The sequence below is a fragment of the Falco cherrug genome, chromosome 9 (assembly GCF_023634085.1).
Source record: "Falco cherrug isolate bFalChe1 chromosome 9, bFalChe1.pri, whole genome shotgun sequence".
NCBI classification, from domain to species: Eukaryota; Metazoa; Chordata; class Aves; order Falconiformes; family Falconidae; genus Falco; species Falco cherrug.
The window spans coordinates 52,239,151-52,254,556 of NC_073705.1; the positions used below are offsets into that span (position 1 = coordinate 52,239,151).

The 15,406-nt window shown below is 41.7% G+C and overlaps 1 protein-coding gene across 1 annotated transcript in view; it reads left to right on the forward strand.

The window, feature by feature from the left end:
- The window catches only part of HTRA1 (HtrA serine peptidase 1), a gene marked incomplete at its 5' end in the record, with an annotated part of 33,880 nt that extends 18,923 nt beyond the window's left edge, over positions 1-14,957 (forward strand). The window contains 6 exons of the mRNA XM_055720652.1: positions 8,329-8,523; positions 9,210-9,242; positions 10,501-10,615; positions 10,737-10,794; positions 11,621-11,716; positions 14,233-14,957. Of these exons, the coding sequence (XP_055576627.1) occupies positions 8,329-8,523; positions 9,210-9,242; positions 10,501-10,615; positions 10,737-10,794; positions 11,621-11,716; positions 14,233-14,401 (666 nt within the window). The remainder of the gene's footprint in view (positions 1-8,328; positions 8,524-9,209; positions 9,243-10,500; positions 10,616-10,736; positions 10,795-11,620; positions 11,717-14,232) is intronic.
- Positions 14,958-15,406: the final 449 nt, after the last annotated feature.

A 15,406-nucleotide genomic window follows, 5' to 3' on the forward strand; every position in this document is an offset into this window, starting at 1 on the left:
GCCAGATGAGTTGCCTGTAGTGGAAACCACTGCTAAACAGGACTGGGGTTGGCAATTCTAGTTACAACTTGCAAGATGACAGTTAGTCTTCTTTTTTAAAAATTACTGTTGTGTAATTAAGTGATAAGTCATCATCTTCTTCCATCAGTTTAATTTTTGAACATAGTTGTGACCCTGCTTTGCAAATGGCATATCGGCATTGCAGCCTAATAGATTTTTATATATTTGCAAATGCTGTAAGGCAGGAAACTTCTTCTGTCTTGGAACTATCTAGAGCCGAATCAGCTACGTTTTTCTTCTGGGGGGTGGAAAGGGGAGGGATTGACCCGTTAATATTCCACTGTGTATGAGAAAAAGGGCTGCTTCTAATGAAGCGTTGGGAAGCGTGTTGGTGCGTGGAGGCTGAGCTCTTGCAGAAGCTGGTGAGCAGGTCCCTGCTGTCTTTCACGTAATGTCAGCATAGCACATCCATCTGGGTAGCAGGAGATGAAATTTCATGTCTCTGCTCTAAATCAGAATACGGGTATAAACTCAGGTCTGACTTGATCTTGTAAGTGTCCTATCAGCTGTACAACCTGTACCTCGTGCATTGTTCCCCTGGCTCCTGCCCGTTGCATCTAAGGATGATTTTGAGAATTGAGGAAACCTTGTATTGCTTATTGGTTGTTGGTGGTGGGGGTTTGTGGTTTTTTTTTTTTTTTATGGGAGACTAGTTTTCCAGCTAGCTTTAGTGACGTGGCACTGGGAAGTCTCAATCCAAGGTGAGGCCTGAGACACCTCTGTTCGCAGGACAGGCGATGCTTTGCACTTGGAGAATTAGAAACACAAAAGTTGTAAGTGTTCACAAAAAAGTTAAAACTGACAGTCAGTCAGTTGAGAAGTTGATTTTCAGACTGAGCTTTCGTGGGACTTTTTTATATAACCAGTCAAGTTCAGTGTTTGACCTTTCATTTTTGTACTGAAATGCCTTGTAATCATGCAGATTCATAAAATGCTTTTTAAAATCACAGAGGTAATAATTTGTTGAAGTTGAAATATATCCAATGGCTAAAGAAGTCAATGTGACAGTACAAATAACCCTTTGAAAGTATGGATATGGCATGAAAACCATCCCTAAGGATTTTTCTCAAGTGACAGGTGAAGTTCTTTCTTTTGAATAAATTATTGGAAGGTGACATCAAAGATGCAGTAAATTTTCTTTTTCTTCTCTTTTTGTGTGACATGTTAAGGCAGGATCTGAAGGGTGAAGAATGCCTCTGTGGTTAGGAACAGAGCTGGGCTTGAAGTGTGAGTTTAAGCTGTCAGCTGCTATTCCGCAAACTGCTAAGATTTTGCAGCCGCCTGTACGCTGTTTTTCTTTAAGGTGAACATCTGGCCAAAGACATTACTAGAACTAATTTGGCTTTGCTGAGTGCAATAGGAAATGAAAGAGAGTGGTAAAATCTGAGCACCAGTAAGGATGAACTATTTCCCTGATTAAGTTCTTCTCTGTGGAAAAACATACTGCAGTCAATGAGGAACAGAAATCTTGGAGTTATTCTTCTAATCCTAAACCATGCTTATTTTTACAGTTTATAAAAGAAAGCAACTGTATTTCTTGTGTCCATAGCTGCACACAGCAGTTTGCTGAAGTGCTAAAAGTAGGAAGATTGGAGCCAAGGGTGGTAAATGTGAATGCAGGGTAACTGTCCTGTCCTCCCTAATGCAGCTTTGAGCAGACAGCAATACTAGAAAGAAGCAGCGCAGCTGCAGACGGTTTGGATAGAAACATGCAAAATTTATAAAACTGACCTAGGAAAATTAGGACTTTGGCAGTATAGGCAGAGGCTGGTGAAATAATCCATCCTCTGTGGCACACGTGATGCCGCAGTGAGCATGAAAGCCATCAAAATGTCGTACAACGCTCCAAAGCAAGCAGATGCTTTTCAGCTGGAGAGCTTGATTATGAAATTAATCTCAAGACAAATAACTACCTTGTTAAATGAGAATGTGTGATACAGCTGCTGAAAACTGGAAACACCAGGAGGAGGGAAGAAAAATGTAGAGTAGTTTAATGGACAGTGTCAGGGTTAATGGAGGGCAGAATGACAAGAGCGCCCTGTGCCCTCACCCAGATCGAAGCTGGAAGCCATGAGTGGTGGAAGGTGGAGGCAGCTTTTGTCTGGAGACCCCTTTCAGCCCTGGAAATTGGACTTTGCCTACAGAAGTAATCGTTTGTGGCAGGTGCCTGTGGTTTGGCAGGGAGTATGGAAGGAGGGAGCATGGTGAATGGCTTTATTTTGAGGTGTATCTTCTTCCCAGGTGCTTAAAAACCGGCCGTGAGACACTTGCCACCCACTCTGAAATGGCACCTATGTCATGGAGGACATGCCAGGGTCTGAAGGTTTTCATTCCTCAATGTGACCAGTTACTGCCTGCTGTATCCCAGGCAGGATTTGGCATCCACATGGTACAGCAGTGGTGGGTTTGTGACCGATCTCTAATTTGCGGTGGTATTTCAGCCCTTTTCCTTAAGGGTTTTCTTGTATCTTGCAAATAACCACTTAATTTGACACTTTTAAATCAACAAGACCTTCTTCCCTCATTCCCTCCGTGGTTTTGTGAGGCAATGCAGCGTCTGTATCTTTGTGGTCAGAGGGGATTTGCTTCTTTCCCTTGTGTGTACAAACTGGAGGAAGCAGGAAAGCAAACTTTCCTGTTTATGTATCAATATTTTAATAGCCCGCATTTTGAAAAAACAAACTACTTGAATACCAGATGTAAGTGCCTTTTCTAAAATGCTATTTTACTTTGAAATCTGTTGCTGGATATTACGTTGCTTCCTCTCGAGAGCCTGAGGAAGCCCACATATTGCTTCCAGAAGTCTTCAGGACCCATAGAAATGAAATAGCTTGTAAAAACCTTGGATATTAACTCCGGCGTACTCGCAGTTTAGGCAGCAGTGGTTTCCTGCCGTCTTCAGCTCCTAGCAGCCCTTGCTGCAGGGATGATGTGCTTGTCCAGCTCCCCATTTAGGAAAATCCTCACACACCTCTGGGGCAAGTCTGCCAGCACCAGGGTATTTGATTTTTAAGGGAGAACAGCAATATCTTGGCAGGTAGTTGAAATCCTGGTGACATAGCAAAACAATGCTTCATCTCTTTTTTTTTTTTTTTTTTAATTCCTGCAAGCTTCCCATGCTCCATATTTAGATAAGGAGACGCAGTTTTGTTTTTGTAACTATAGATGAAATACTTTCAGAGGCTTGTAATGCGTTCAGTTTGGTTTTTTAATTTTCCTTGGCGTTTTGTCAAGTGGTTTCTAGATTGTAGATGATGCTCTACATTTTTATATGCTTATGGCCTGTGTTTTTATTTTGCCATAACGTATTCTGAAAGTTAAATAGTTTCATTAATGAGAACAGAAATGCAGTTCCCAGAGGAGATACATGTTTTGCCAGTTACTTACAGATGAATTAGTGTACCATACAAGCATCTGTTTCTTTTCCACCTAAAAATAAAAGGCATGAAGGAGATCTGTCGCTGTTTAACGCAAATTGAACTCAGAACATTTGTATCCTCTTTTGACAGTTTATTGAACTGCAAACTGCTTCCTGCAAATTCATGATCTTCCATCCACAAACGAAGGGGATTACAGAATAGAGAAGGGATTTACTGGCTTTCTGTGCCAACACAGAGACAGATTCACTTATGTCATGGATGAAAAAGTTCCAACTGAAACACCTACTGGTTATGGCCGTCTGTCTCTGCCTTTTAATTCTCTGTGGTGCTGGCTGTGCCTGGTGGTGGTTACGTGCTGTCTCTTCTTTTAGTTTCAGAGCTGATTTGCCAAGGCTCCACTTATTTTACCTAACTGGATCTATGTTGCTAACGTACATCAGGTGAACAGCTGGCTCCTGGCTGATGATGCTGTTCTGTACTTGTCCTAGCCTCTTGTGCCGCGATAGCTGCGTCTTACTGTTGGATGAAGCAGTTTCTTGTGGTGGTCTGCAGCTGTCCATTTCGTGGGAGTTTTGTTTATCCAGGGTTTGAGTCAAATCCATATATAAAAATGTCTGAAGCCCTTCGGGATGAGAAAGGCTTAAAATATTAACGCTAATTAATGGCTCCTTCTCTGGCTGGCTGTAAACAGTGAGTCATGTGCCACTTATGGTTTTGCATGTTTAGTCCTATTTCTGTGTACTTGCAGAATGCCTGCTTGCAGATTTGTTTTATTGAGTAAACACAGATCCCAGCAGAGCCCCGAGGCTTCATCAAATGAAAAATGGAGGGATAGAAAAGACGCTGCGTGTTGCCCAAGGTCGTGCAGTGAGTCACTGGGGAGGCTGGGGTTTTAGGTGCTGGGTGTTTCTGGCTCCCTCTTCATTGTGCTGCAAGGCATGCTTGTTTGCCTGGGATTTCAATTAACTGTTGTGGCAAATCTATAGTTAACCAAAGAGAATCACGAGTTATAACAGTAGTTACGTCATCCCGATGACCGTCAGACCTTATGTAAAAATTGAAGAGTGCCCGTTTATTAAATATAGTTACGAAGGGCCCTAGACCCAAGCACTTAAACTTAGTGTACAAGGACTGCCTTAACATCCTAGGCAAGAGCTTGCCAGTGGAAGGGTGTGAGGGCACAGGCAGGGTGTCCTGAAATGGTTCTGGTTACAACGCTGCTGTAAGTGCTTGCCTTGCATTTCCAGTGCTCCTCGTACGGACTGCGGCAGGACGTACTTCCCACTCGATCACTTGATGCCCTGGGATTTTGACTGGTTGTATAGTGATTTCACTGAAACCACCTCTGCAATTCAAATAGTAGAAAGTTTAGTTCTGAATGTGGCAATGTGATTTTTAAGGTTATTTAGAGAGAAAACCCCACATTTAAAGCCACTAGAGTACATATATTCATTGTAACCAATGTTTGCTGGCATTTACTTGTAGAGGCACTAATGAGAGTATTTACATGCAGTGCTGCTAGCGTGCTCTGCACCATGCTGCGAAATCATGAGAAATAAAGAACATGTTTCCCAAAGCTATGTTTCATAATGTGTGCAGAACAAGGCAATATTTGCAATGGATTTTTGTTCCTAGCAAAGGAGAGGTTAGCCACTCTTTCCAGAAGGCATGTTGAATCACAGGGCTGCCCCACAGCCAATCCATACAGCATTTGAACTGGAGCCTAGCTCATATAGGCACAGGCTTGAAAACCCAGCACAATCAAAAGTAATTGTATTAGTCAGAGATTGTTCATGTATTTTCTTTCTGCTGCCAAACGCAATTTTGGCTTCGTGGATGTTTTTATAACTCAGAAACATTGTATAAATCTTTAACTTTGTGCACGACCAGTCTTTTTTTCTATTAATGAAGAAAAAAAAGAAAGATGTCCGTTGTTTCATTTGCTGATAAATGTCCTCTTTCTCTATAAAGTATCCATTCTCCATGTGCTGGGATATCAACAAACCCCACTTTTTGTGTTTTGTTGGGTTTTGTGTTTTCTTTTGGTTTTGTTTTTGTTTTTTTTTTTTTTAAATAAGGAAGACCAGTGCCAAAAAGAGATACTGCTCTTGACCAACAACATCTTGAAAACACGTGCTACGTAAGCTTAACAGCATCTGGCGAGAGAAGGCAGGGCCAGGGTTGCGCGCTCTGTCCAAACAATACCCATATGGGGCTGTTTGTGTTGCATATGCTGCGTGCTTCCCAGCACAGCTAATTGTGGCTGCCTGTTTCCCTCTGTGCTGGAGAGGTCCCTTGGAGTGAGGTCTGTGTTCTGCGCTCAGCAGTGCTGCCTTGGGATGTTGCTGCTTGTCTGCCATGCTGCAATCACGATGGGGAAACTGGGTATTAATGCTGGTATTCCCAGAATTAAGCCGCAGACTTGGTTGGCTTTATGGCTGTGGCCCTGATAGGGGCCATGGGTAATTATTATTTAATAGCATTGCTGGTTGTGAAAACTTTCCTCTGAATGATAATTAGAAAGGGAAATGTTTTTGTCCTTACTGTGTTGCCTGTTCTGTTGTTCTTGCAACTGATTCCGTTTAACAAGCAGTTGGTTAATTATTTCTTGCTGTCTGGAGACTGAAAGATAAAGTTTCCATAAAGCATCTTATCCTGTCTGGGATTTAGCAGAGTTTTATCGAAACAATCTGTTCATCTGAATAAGATTTTGCTGGTGGAATTGTAGGAGTTGGATAAAGGATACACAGGACCAGGCTTGTTAAATATTAAAACCATAACTTCTGTATTTGCAGAAGCATACAGTGATGACTGATGCCTTTATTTTTTACTTTCTACTTTGTGTATCTGCTAGGATATTTGAAATAAAACTGTAGGTGAAAAATACCAGGTGATGGGCATTTGCGTTAGTTGACATTAGTGCGTTTTTGTCCCTAAGGGTGACTAACCAATACAGGCTTTCAAACTGCTGGTGATAAAAGACCACTAAAGAGCTAGCTCTTGATTTCCAATTTAAACATGTAATACTTTCCCTTTTTGCCAAAATTCAGTAATGATTCAGCTTCTATTAGTTTCTGAAACAAAATTATCACTAACTCAGGAATCGGTGCAAATAATCAGGGCATACTGAATACCGCCTTGTTTCTTTGCTGCATGAGCACCTAGTATATAGCTTTATGGTCTCTTCAAGTATAGAACATAAATCTGTGTGCTTTGGAACAGGTGTGGGATGAAAAAGGCATCTTTACAAGTTTTCCATAAGGAATGAATTACAAGAAGGGGTATTAAGCCAATTTGTATCTCCACTTCAGGTGTGCAGCTCAAGAATACCTTGAAGGTACCCTGGTTTTTAATGAAGAACTGACTATGTTATGCACTCCTTGGAAGTTGGTTTAAGTTAGTCTCTAGGTGGGGCTTCCACTGCATCTAGAATCACTGGCCTGTTTTGAAAGTTTATACTAATGCCTTTTTCCTTTTGGGACCGGGTTTGTTGAGCAAAGGAAAGAATTTTGAAGTGAGGCAAGCTTGGAGGAAAGCTAGGTTAATGTTAGGTTTGCCAAGCAGATACATCCCTTCAGACTTCTGGTTTGAGTTGGGGTGCAGTAACCTCCTAATCCTCCAGATCCCTAAGTCAGAACCTGAATTTATACATGTCCAGGTCCATTGATGCTAACCGACACAGTCTAGTGACATGATTAAATACATATAGTCAAATAGCTGGGGAGGGTCAGGATCGTTGGGTCAACGGGTTAAACATAAAATGATTAAAAAGCATGTCACATCACTGAGAGGGTAAAGACTGATTTGTAGAAACGTGAAGAAAAGGAGAAATGGCACTCAATGTGTATTTCATAGGCAGGTGATAAATAAAGGCGATGTATTTATTTGAAACATGATCTGTTTCAGAACCCTTCTTGACTACTTGGTGAGCAGGAAGCCTTAAGAACTTCCCAGCTGTTTTCTGATTGCTGCAGGGGGGGCGTTATTGGTCCAGCTTGAATCTTCTGTTATCCAGCCAGTTCAGTCTTGGAGAAACTCTGTTCCCTTGATCCATTGCATTGGGAAGGGTTTAGGGATTCGACCTTCCCTCCTCTTTTTTTTTTTTTTTTTTTTTTTTTTAATTGCTGTAAATTGCAGTGATCTCTATTGATGCTGGATTTTAAGAATGTTTTGTGTTTAGTGGGAATGTCTTCAATAACATTGAATATGTTTAGAGATAAGGTCTTGAAAGGGAAGTGTAATGGTATCCCCTACTGTCATAAAAGAAAAATCCCATAAAGTCTTTAAATTCAAAGATCTTCGGAAGAAGACATCAGTGTATGTAGGTGGCAATATAATTATTTCAAAGAGATGCTCTATTGAAGAATTAAAAAAAGAAAGATGAAACATTAGCTGGTGTCTTATGAAAATATAAAATACATGTGCATGTTTGTTACCCTTTGGTTTTTTTCATGACTTTTTGGTGTTCACTCTCAATACGTTATTGTTACTTCAGCAGCTCTTGGCCAATTATTTCAAGAAGCTGCTGGAAACAACTCATTCCTAGTGTCATGTTTGCTTTGTACAGCAGAGCATAAATATTCCTTTGGTCTTTTAATTGTTTCTGATTTAATGGGTACCTATTGTGGAAAAAGTACTCCTGCAGTCCAAAGAGCCCACTCTTTAGAGCGGAAGCTCATTGAGGTGTTTCTGTAGCAAGCCACATGAAATCTTCAAAGAAAACAGAACGAGCGAAATCGCCAAGGGGATAAAAGCCTCTCGCTTTTCTTCTGCTCTACTAATGTATTCATGTTTCTGTAGAGTTTGTTCTACTGGTGTAGTAGTGTCCTAACATTTGAATTTTTCTTGTTTCTTCTTTTTCTTAATTTAATTTTGGTTTTTTTCATAGGGTAAATTGCCAGTTCTTCTGCTTGGTCAGTCTGCAGACTTGAGACCAGGAGAATTTGTGGTTGCGATTGGAAGTCCATTTTCCCTTCAAAACACAGTGACAACAGGGATCGTTAGTACCACTCAGCGTGGAGGGAAGGAGCTGGGGCTCCGCAACTCCGATATGGACTATATTCAGACAGATGCCATCATCAATGTACGTCCCGCTCTGAGCCTCATTCCCTTCAGCTCTGAAATTTCTCAAATAGTTGCTTTGAAAATTTCACGTGATACAGTTCTTAAGAACATTGAGCATAGCTGGCTTTTCTTTCATCCATGTAAATATGGACATCTGTGCCGCAGCAGCACTCGATTGTTATTTAAAAATCCCCCAAGGAACCACACCAAGTACAATATCTGCCTTCACTTCAAAAATCTTACAAATTACAAGGGAGGAGGCAATATTCTCTGGCAAATAAGTATCTTTTCGAAATCCATCATGTTTTCTAAAAAAGAAGCCAAGCTTAGTTTAAGGGTTCAAGTTTGTTTCTGCATTAAGGCAAAACAATAGGTTTTGTACTTCTACTGTTGGCCTTGTAAGAAATCTTCACTAAGAGCTCCCAGAGCTGTCCTAAAAGCCTTCCAAGTTGCTCGTGTGGTAGTATTAAAACAAAAGAAGAACCCTGGCTTTCTTAACTTACTCTGGCAAGAGAAGGACTAAGCACCTACCAAGCTCAGCTAAAAGGGGTGATGTTAAGCGTAGTTAATGGGTTTGGATGTTAAGACTGTTCTGTTGCACATACTTAATAGACAATGAAAAGATTACAGATATTTTAAAAATTTGCTTGCCATGAATGAAGAGGTAGATACTAAAACGTGTTCTTGCCTTATGTTTACTTTCAGTATGGAAACTCTGGAGGACCCCTAGTAAATCTGGTAAGAGTTTCTTTAAGTTTGCTTGGTGTCAAGCTTATTACTTTTCACTTTTTAGTTTAAAAACAAAGCAAAAACCCAAACCCAAACCAATGAACAAGCAAAACCCCACACCAGAAATGTGATTCAGAGCTTTCAATATCTGGCTGACTACACAAAATTCACATGGTTCTTACTAATCACTTGTCTCTATTTATGTTGGCAAATGACAAGATACGCTTGGATTTCAATATTTAAGGTGTTTACAGTTTGCATAGTTTTGAGTAAGTGTAATGCCCAATTTTTTTTTGCCCATGCCTTGCAAGAAGTAAAAAGCACATTTTAAAGGTGAGGTGTTTGCCCTCACTATATGCCATGCAGCCAGCAATATCAGCTTAATGGTTCAAAAACATACCTACCCCTTTATTTTGAATCACACTGAGGGGTTTGAAAACCCATGTATTTATCAGGACGTTAGGGTTTATTTGCTGATGGTTTAGAACGTAGTCAGAGCTGACCTTGCAGCAGCTGTGGATAAGCCCGAGAGAGAACAACCAGAGCAGGTTGGAAAACCCAGCTGCTGTGTGAGAGCCCTTGGATGGGCACGTGGGGTCGAACAGAGGAGAGGCAGTGGTCCTCAGTGAGGGACGGCACAAATTTGAAGAAAGAGCTAGTCAGGGTTTCTGCCTTGGAGATTTGGCAGGTTTTTTTCACCCAACTTACAGTACAAGTTTCAGCACCATTTAAAACATTGTGTTTGGATAGTTTTTGTCTGGGATACATAGGGAAGGAAGCTGCTGAGATCTCGGAAGCGTTCACATCATCGGGTGACAGCAGAGATGTTTTATCTGAAACTCCCTCTTGTAGTCACATTACTGGGAAAAGCTTTTGCTTGTGGTGAACTGACATTTTTCTTTATATTATTATGCAATATTTGCTTACAAGCAGTTGGCGCCATGCTTCGCAAGGTGCCTGCTGAAATAAACAGACCAAAAGTGGCTGGAGGATATGCTACTTGTCTGCTGCAGGCAGGAGAGCTGCCCAGTTCCGATTTCTCTTTTGCTAGTGGAAAGATGAATAGCCACATCAGTTTTCCAGAATTGTAGAATAGTTTTTTTTATCAGTAGACTCAAAAAATTAGACTTAAAGAAACCATTTAGAAAACTGTAAACCAGCTACGGAGCGTGTTGCGTGACTTTGTCTTTGTGATTGCTTGGAAGAAATCATCCATTTCTCTTTGAGACGTTTCAGATTTACTAATAACAGTTTCATATTTCTCCAGGATGGTGAAGTCATTGGAATTAACACATTAAAAGTTACAGCAGGGATCTCATTTGCTATCCCATCGGATAAAATAAAGAAGTTCCTAACTGAATCCCATGACAGACAAGCTAAAGGTACTGTGCTGCACTGCTTTGAAAGAGAAAAACATGAAAATAGCGATAAACGAGACAGTCAACAGCCTTTGAGGCTCTTCTGGTAAAAGCGATTGATCGAGACCCGTTTTCCTTTTTGCAGGAAAAGCTGTAACCAAAAAGAAATACATTGGCATACGAATGATGTCTCTAACTCCTAGGTAAGTGAAAGTGTTGGTTCCTCCCCTTTCCGAAGTGTGGTCACTGCATGCATTTGGATCAAGCTCACGATCTGCAGAAACAACCAGGAGGTTTGAACCTCTGTAGATGCTGGTGACAACTCGCAGCCGACTTCTGCTCCCTTTTTCTCTGCATCTGCTACGTGGTTGAATTCTTCTGTAGACTCTTGCATGAGCTAGTTTTTAAACAACTGCCTGGCTTTTTCTTTTCCGTAATGCTTCAGAAGAGAATAGCTAGCGATTGTTAATTTGTCCTGGGGCTTTGTTACTGTTGTATGCTGTCAAGAACTGCAGCAGCTACGTGCATGTTTCCATTTCTATAAAATTATTTTCATTAAACAACTCACTTAATGTAAAATGAAGCTTTTGTGTGGACTTGCTTATTTGTACTCAAACCAGAAGAGACTTGTGAGCAGGTGATACTACGTCGTGTAGAAATAACCAGAAGTTTTCCTTTGTGCAAGATCACAGGTATAACAAAGCATTGAAACCTTTTTTAGGTGTTCAGGATCTGCTAGTTCTAAAGTCGTGACTAGGTTTGGAAGTGTTTTAGTTCTGATCCTCTGTATCTATTGAACTGATTGCCTTTACCAGTAATAGGCATTAAAAAGCTGTATGAGTGCAAAAAGGTGTAATAATTCTTGGAATACTTGTAAGGGTTAAAAGGATTTGTGAAGTGTCACGTAAACATGTGTAAAACACCTCAGTTAGTGAATGTTAAGTGACTTAACTAAGTAAAAATGCGTGATTTATTTTTTTTTCCCCATCTTGTCAAAATATTTTTTGTTGCTGTTTCTTCATTTTCCAGCAAAGCTAGAGAGCTGAAGGATCGCCATAAAGACTTTCCCGATGTTGTCTCTGGGGCCTATGTTATTGAAGTTATTCCAGAAACACCAGCTGAAGCGTAAGTTGAAGTGCTTTTTTTCTCAAAACCGCTGCCACTGACTTAAGGGGGTAATGTTAGAAAATGTTCCCTGCTTAACTGGCTATCTTGATTATGCTAAATTAACAAAATTACAACCATCTGATAGCTATTAGGTTGTCTGCTGGAAATTGGTTTGTGGTTTTAGTCTGGTCCCTGATGGGCGATACTGTAAACGCATCAGGGTATTGCAGCCTTCCCAGCTGAAAGGGCAAGGATTCAGTGGGCGTGAAAACTCAGTTTTCATTTTTCTCAACGATTGCTTCCAACACATCTGTTGTACTGATGCCAGTGATTTGCTTGTGCACGCTCCTCACGGCCCTGCTGGTCGCTGCTTAGGAAGGCGAGGGAGAAACATTGCATTCTCCTCATGAAGATGTGTCCGTCTCAGCCCAGTGCTGGGCAAACCCACCAGCTCTCCTGGCATGCCTCCGTCAGGGGTGAAATCCTCTCTTGGCAGGAGACGCTCTTTGATGTGAGAACTTTGTCAGGAGTCACGTTACTGGGAAGAGCTTTTGGGTTTGGATGACTGATCTTTTTCTTCATATTACTCAGTGTTTGCCCAGAAGCTTACCTGCGGGTTGCTACCATGCTTCACAAGATGCCTGGCTGAAGTACAGCATCTGGTCTGTGGTCACCAGCACTGGTCTGGCTGGTTCTTGCTGGAGACGCTTTCAGAGTTTCCTTGATTTGAAACTGCTCAGTAATCCAGGGAAACATTTATTCATTTTCTGGAACTACAGATCGTTTAAGAGAAGAGTAAATCTTTGTGCCAACAGAGGTGTATGTAGCACCAAAGGCAGGTAGGCAGAAAGCTGCTTGGAGCCAGGCATATGTTATCTCTCAGGAAGCCCGTGAGGATGGTTGGATTGTGTCTTTTTGTTGCAGTCCGGACGCCACTGTAAGATACGCAGTGTCAGCTGTCTAGTGTGCTCTCTAAATTATTGCCGTGTTTTGTAGGTAATTCTTGCTGGCAGTGCTGTTCGCGCAGGGTGCCGGTGCATGTCTGCCATGTGAAATTACACTGTGGTTAGCGTAGGAATAACATGGCTGCTGCAGCGTGGGACTGAACTTACTGCCTTGACACACAGGTCCGATCTGAAGGTGCAGAAAAATCATTGTAGGGGTAAGGATAATGGATAGCGAAGCGTGGGAGAAGGACGGTAGAGAGGTAGAAGAGATGCGAGGTAGTGTGACCTCATAACTTGAAGGCAAACTCAGACCCGAATGTTTCACCTGAAAGCTGGCCTGGCAATTAAAATGCAGGCCATGTTTGCTCTGCCTCTGCCACTCCTGATCCCCTTGCCGATGGCTTTCCCCGTTCTGCCGATACCCTCTCCAGTGTGCATCATGTAGCCATGCTGGTAGGGGACCAGAGCAGCTCTGCAGCGACCGGCCCTGGCTATCAGTTGCGTGGAGAGGCTGCATGAGCGACCAAGATAATCCGGAATGGTTTCTCCCATGAAAATGTTTTATGCCATGCCTTCGGTAGGCGACCAGATTTGTTGCAAACGTTGGCCAAGACATCCTGCTTGCAGGAGACACTCATGTAAGACGTTTTCTGCGGGCGGAAGAGGGTGATGACTGCTCTGTGGTTTTGTGAACAAGGATTATGCTGAAGGGTTGAATCATGTCTGATCTGGTTACTTGGTTAGTATTTCCATAACTTGGAGCCAGATCGTTGTGCAAGACCAGGCAAGATGTTGTAGTCAATGGTATCCCTCACCACCCCGGTTCTTGGTCCCGGCAGCAGTCTCAGCCAGCTCGAGGAGAGACCCGTGACCCTGGGCAGGGGGGAGCTTTGCGGTGCCGGCTCTCGTTCTGCCCCATCTTGCTTTGAGTCGGGAAGGTTTTGTTTTCAGTTTGCATACGGTGCTGAGGTCAGGAGAAGGGATTCTGGGGGCTGTGGGCAGGCAGGCAGGAGGAAGGACTTGCATGCTTTTTGGTGACTGGGCTGGATTGCTGTGTGAGTTATTCTGCTCGGGTTTAAAACACAAAGGTAAGGTGAAGGCTGCCAGCAAGCTATGTATGGAGAACAGCATGGATCCAGGACTGAAGTTCTTCATGGATTAACACGTAGTGCCACTCACGTTGCTTTGCTATGGATACATGAATAAAAGCTTGGAGGACTTCCCCTTTAAGATCAGTGCCATGTCACAATTATTTTAAAAGAAAAAACATGTCTCTATCTCTTCTACCGAGTCAGCATCTAGGATCCTTATTGCAGAATTACGGCACTGGTTGCAACAGTGAATTCCTTTGAAGGCTGTGAAATATGGGATTCATCAAACTTGTGCATCTATCCAGTTTCTGAGGTTTCTGCATTCTATTGTAATCTTCACCGCTTCATAAATTCTGATTGCTTTTTGCATGCCCGCTGTGTCTCAGTGCAACTGCCGTTGGGTGGGAAATAGGACAAACCAGCAATCTCTTTAACCAATATTGTAAAGACACTAAAATGGCAATTATATTAAAACATTGCTGTTTTGTATTTTCAGTGGTGGCCTGAAGGACAACGATGTGATTATAAGCATCAATGGACAGTCGATAAGTTCAGCCAGTGATGTCAGTGACATTATTAAAAAGGACAGTACATTGAACATGGTTGTACGCAGGGGCAACGAAGATGTTATGTTAACAGTAGTTCCTGAAGAAATTGATCCCTAACCAGAAACATGAGCTGGATTTCATGTTTTCTTTTAACAGCATTGGACTGCTTATATTCTCTCTGTGCTGGTACAGGAAACGTTAGACTTCTGACCAACGTTCTGCTTGTTCAGTGGATTAGTATTGGCCAACAGAGTAACTTCTGATAGGTTTAAGGTGCAAAATCAGTGTAATTTCACATACTCCAGACGATAATTTTTTCCTTCTGTATTATGTATGCAATGTATTCTTTACTGGCTATTACATTCCCTGCTTAACAAATCGACATTTGCTTCCCTGTGTTGAATAGATTTACCATTATTTCCGCTAAGATTTAAACAAACCCCACGCACACAATGTGTGTTGTGGTATTCAGGTATTTATAGGTTAGCTGTGTTTTAACTGGAAATACCATTGTAAAGGAGTAGTTGGTTTAAAAGAAAACATAATTGGGGAAAAAAAAAAAGTTTGGTTTATAAACACAGAGGAATCCCAACCAAAATAACCTTTTGAGGATCCCGTGCAGGATTTTAATACTATGATATTTTCCTAGTGTTATTAAAAGAATTCAACAGTACTACTTCTTGTGAGTGATTCATTTTACTTCCCCTTGTGGAGTGTTTTTCTTTGAACAGCACAGCTGCCTGAAAGGATGTCCTGAGTCTCCTTTTTATCATCCTATAACGAAACACTTATTTTTCACTATGTGCTTGCATTTGTGCTCTCGTGCATCTGCTTTCCTTGGTGTGACTGGCTCGAATTTGTCATATTGGCTATCACAGATTGTCTGTCTTCCAGATGTTAATATGTTTTCCTTATTGTTTTAATTACAGCTTCACCAATACCTGAAATCTGTTTGCCCACTGTAGAAATCGTGATACTGTGGATCACAGATCCTATACCATTCTAGTTCAGATATTGGGATGTTTGTAACTGTTGTGGATCTGGCCTTAAGCTCTTTCAAACAGGCTGTTTTATTCCCAGTCTCTTGAGTGCTGGTGTGCGTATGATGGACCTGGGTTTGAC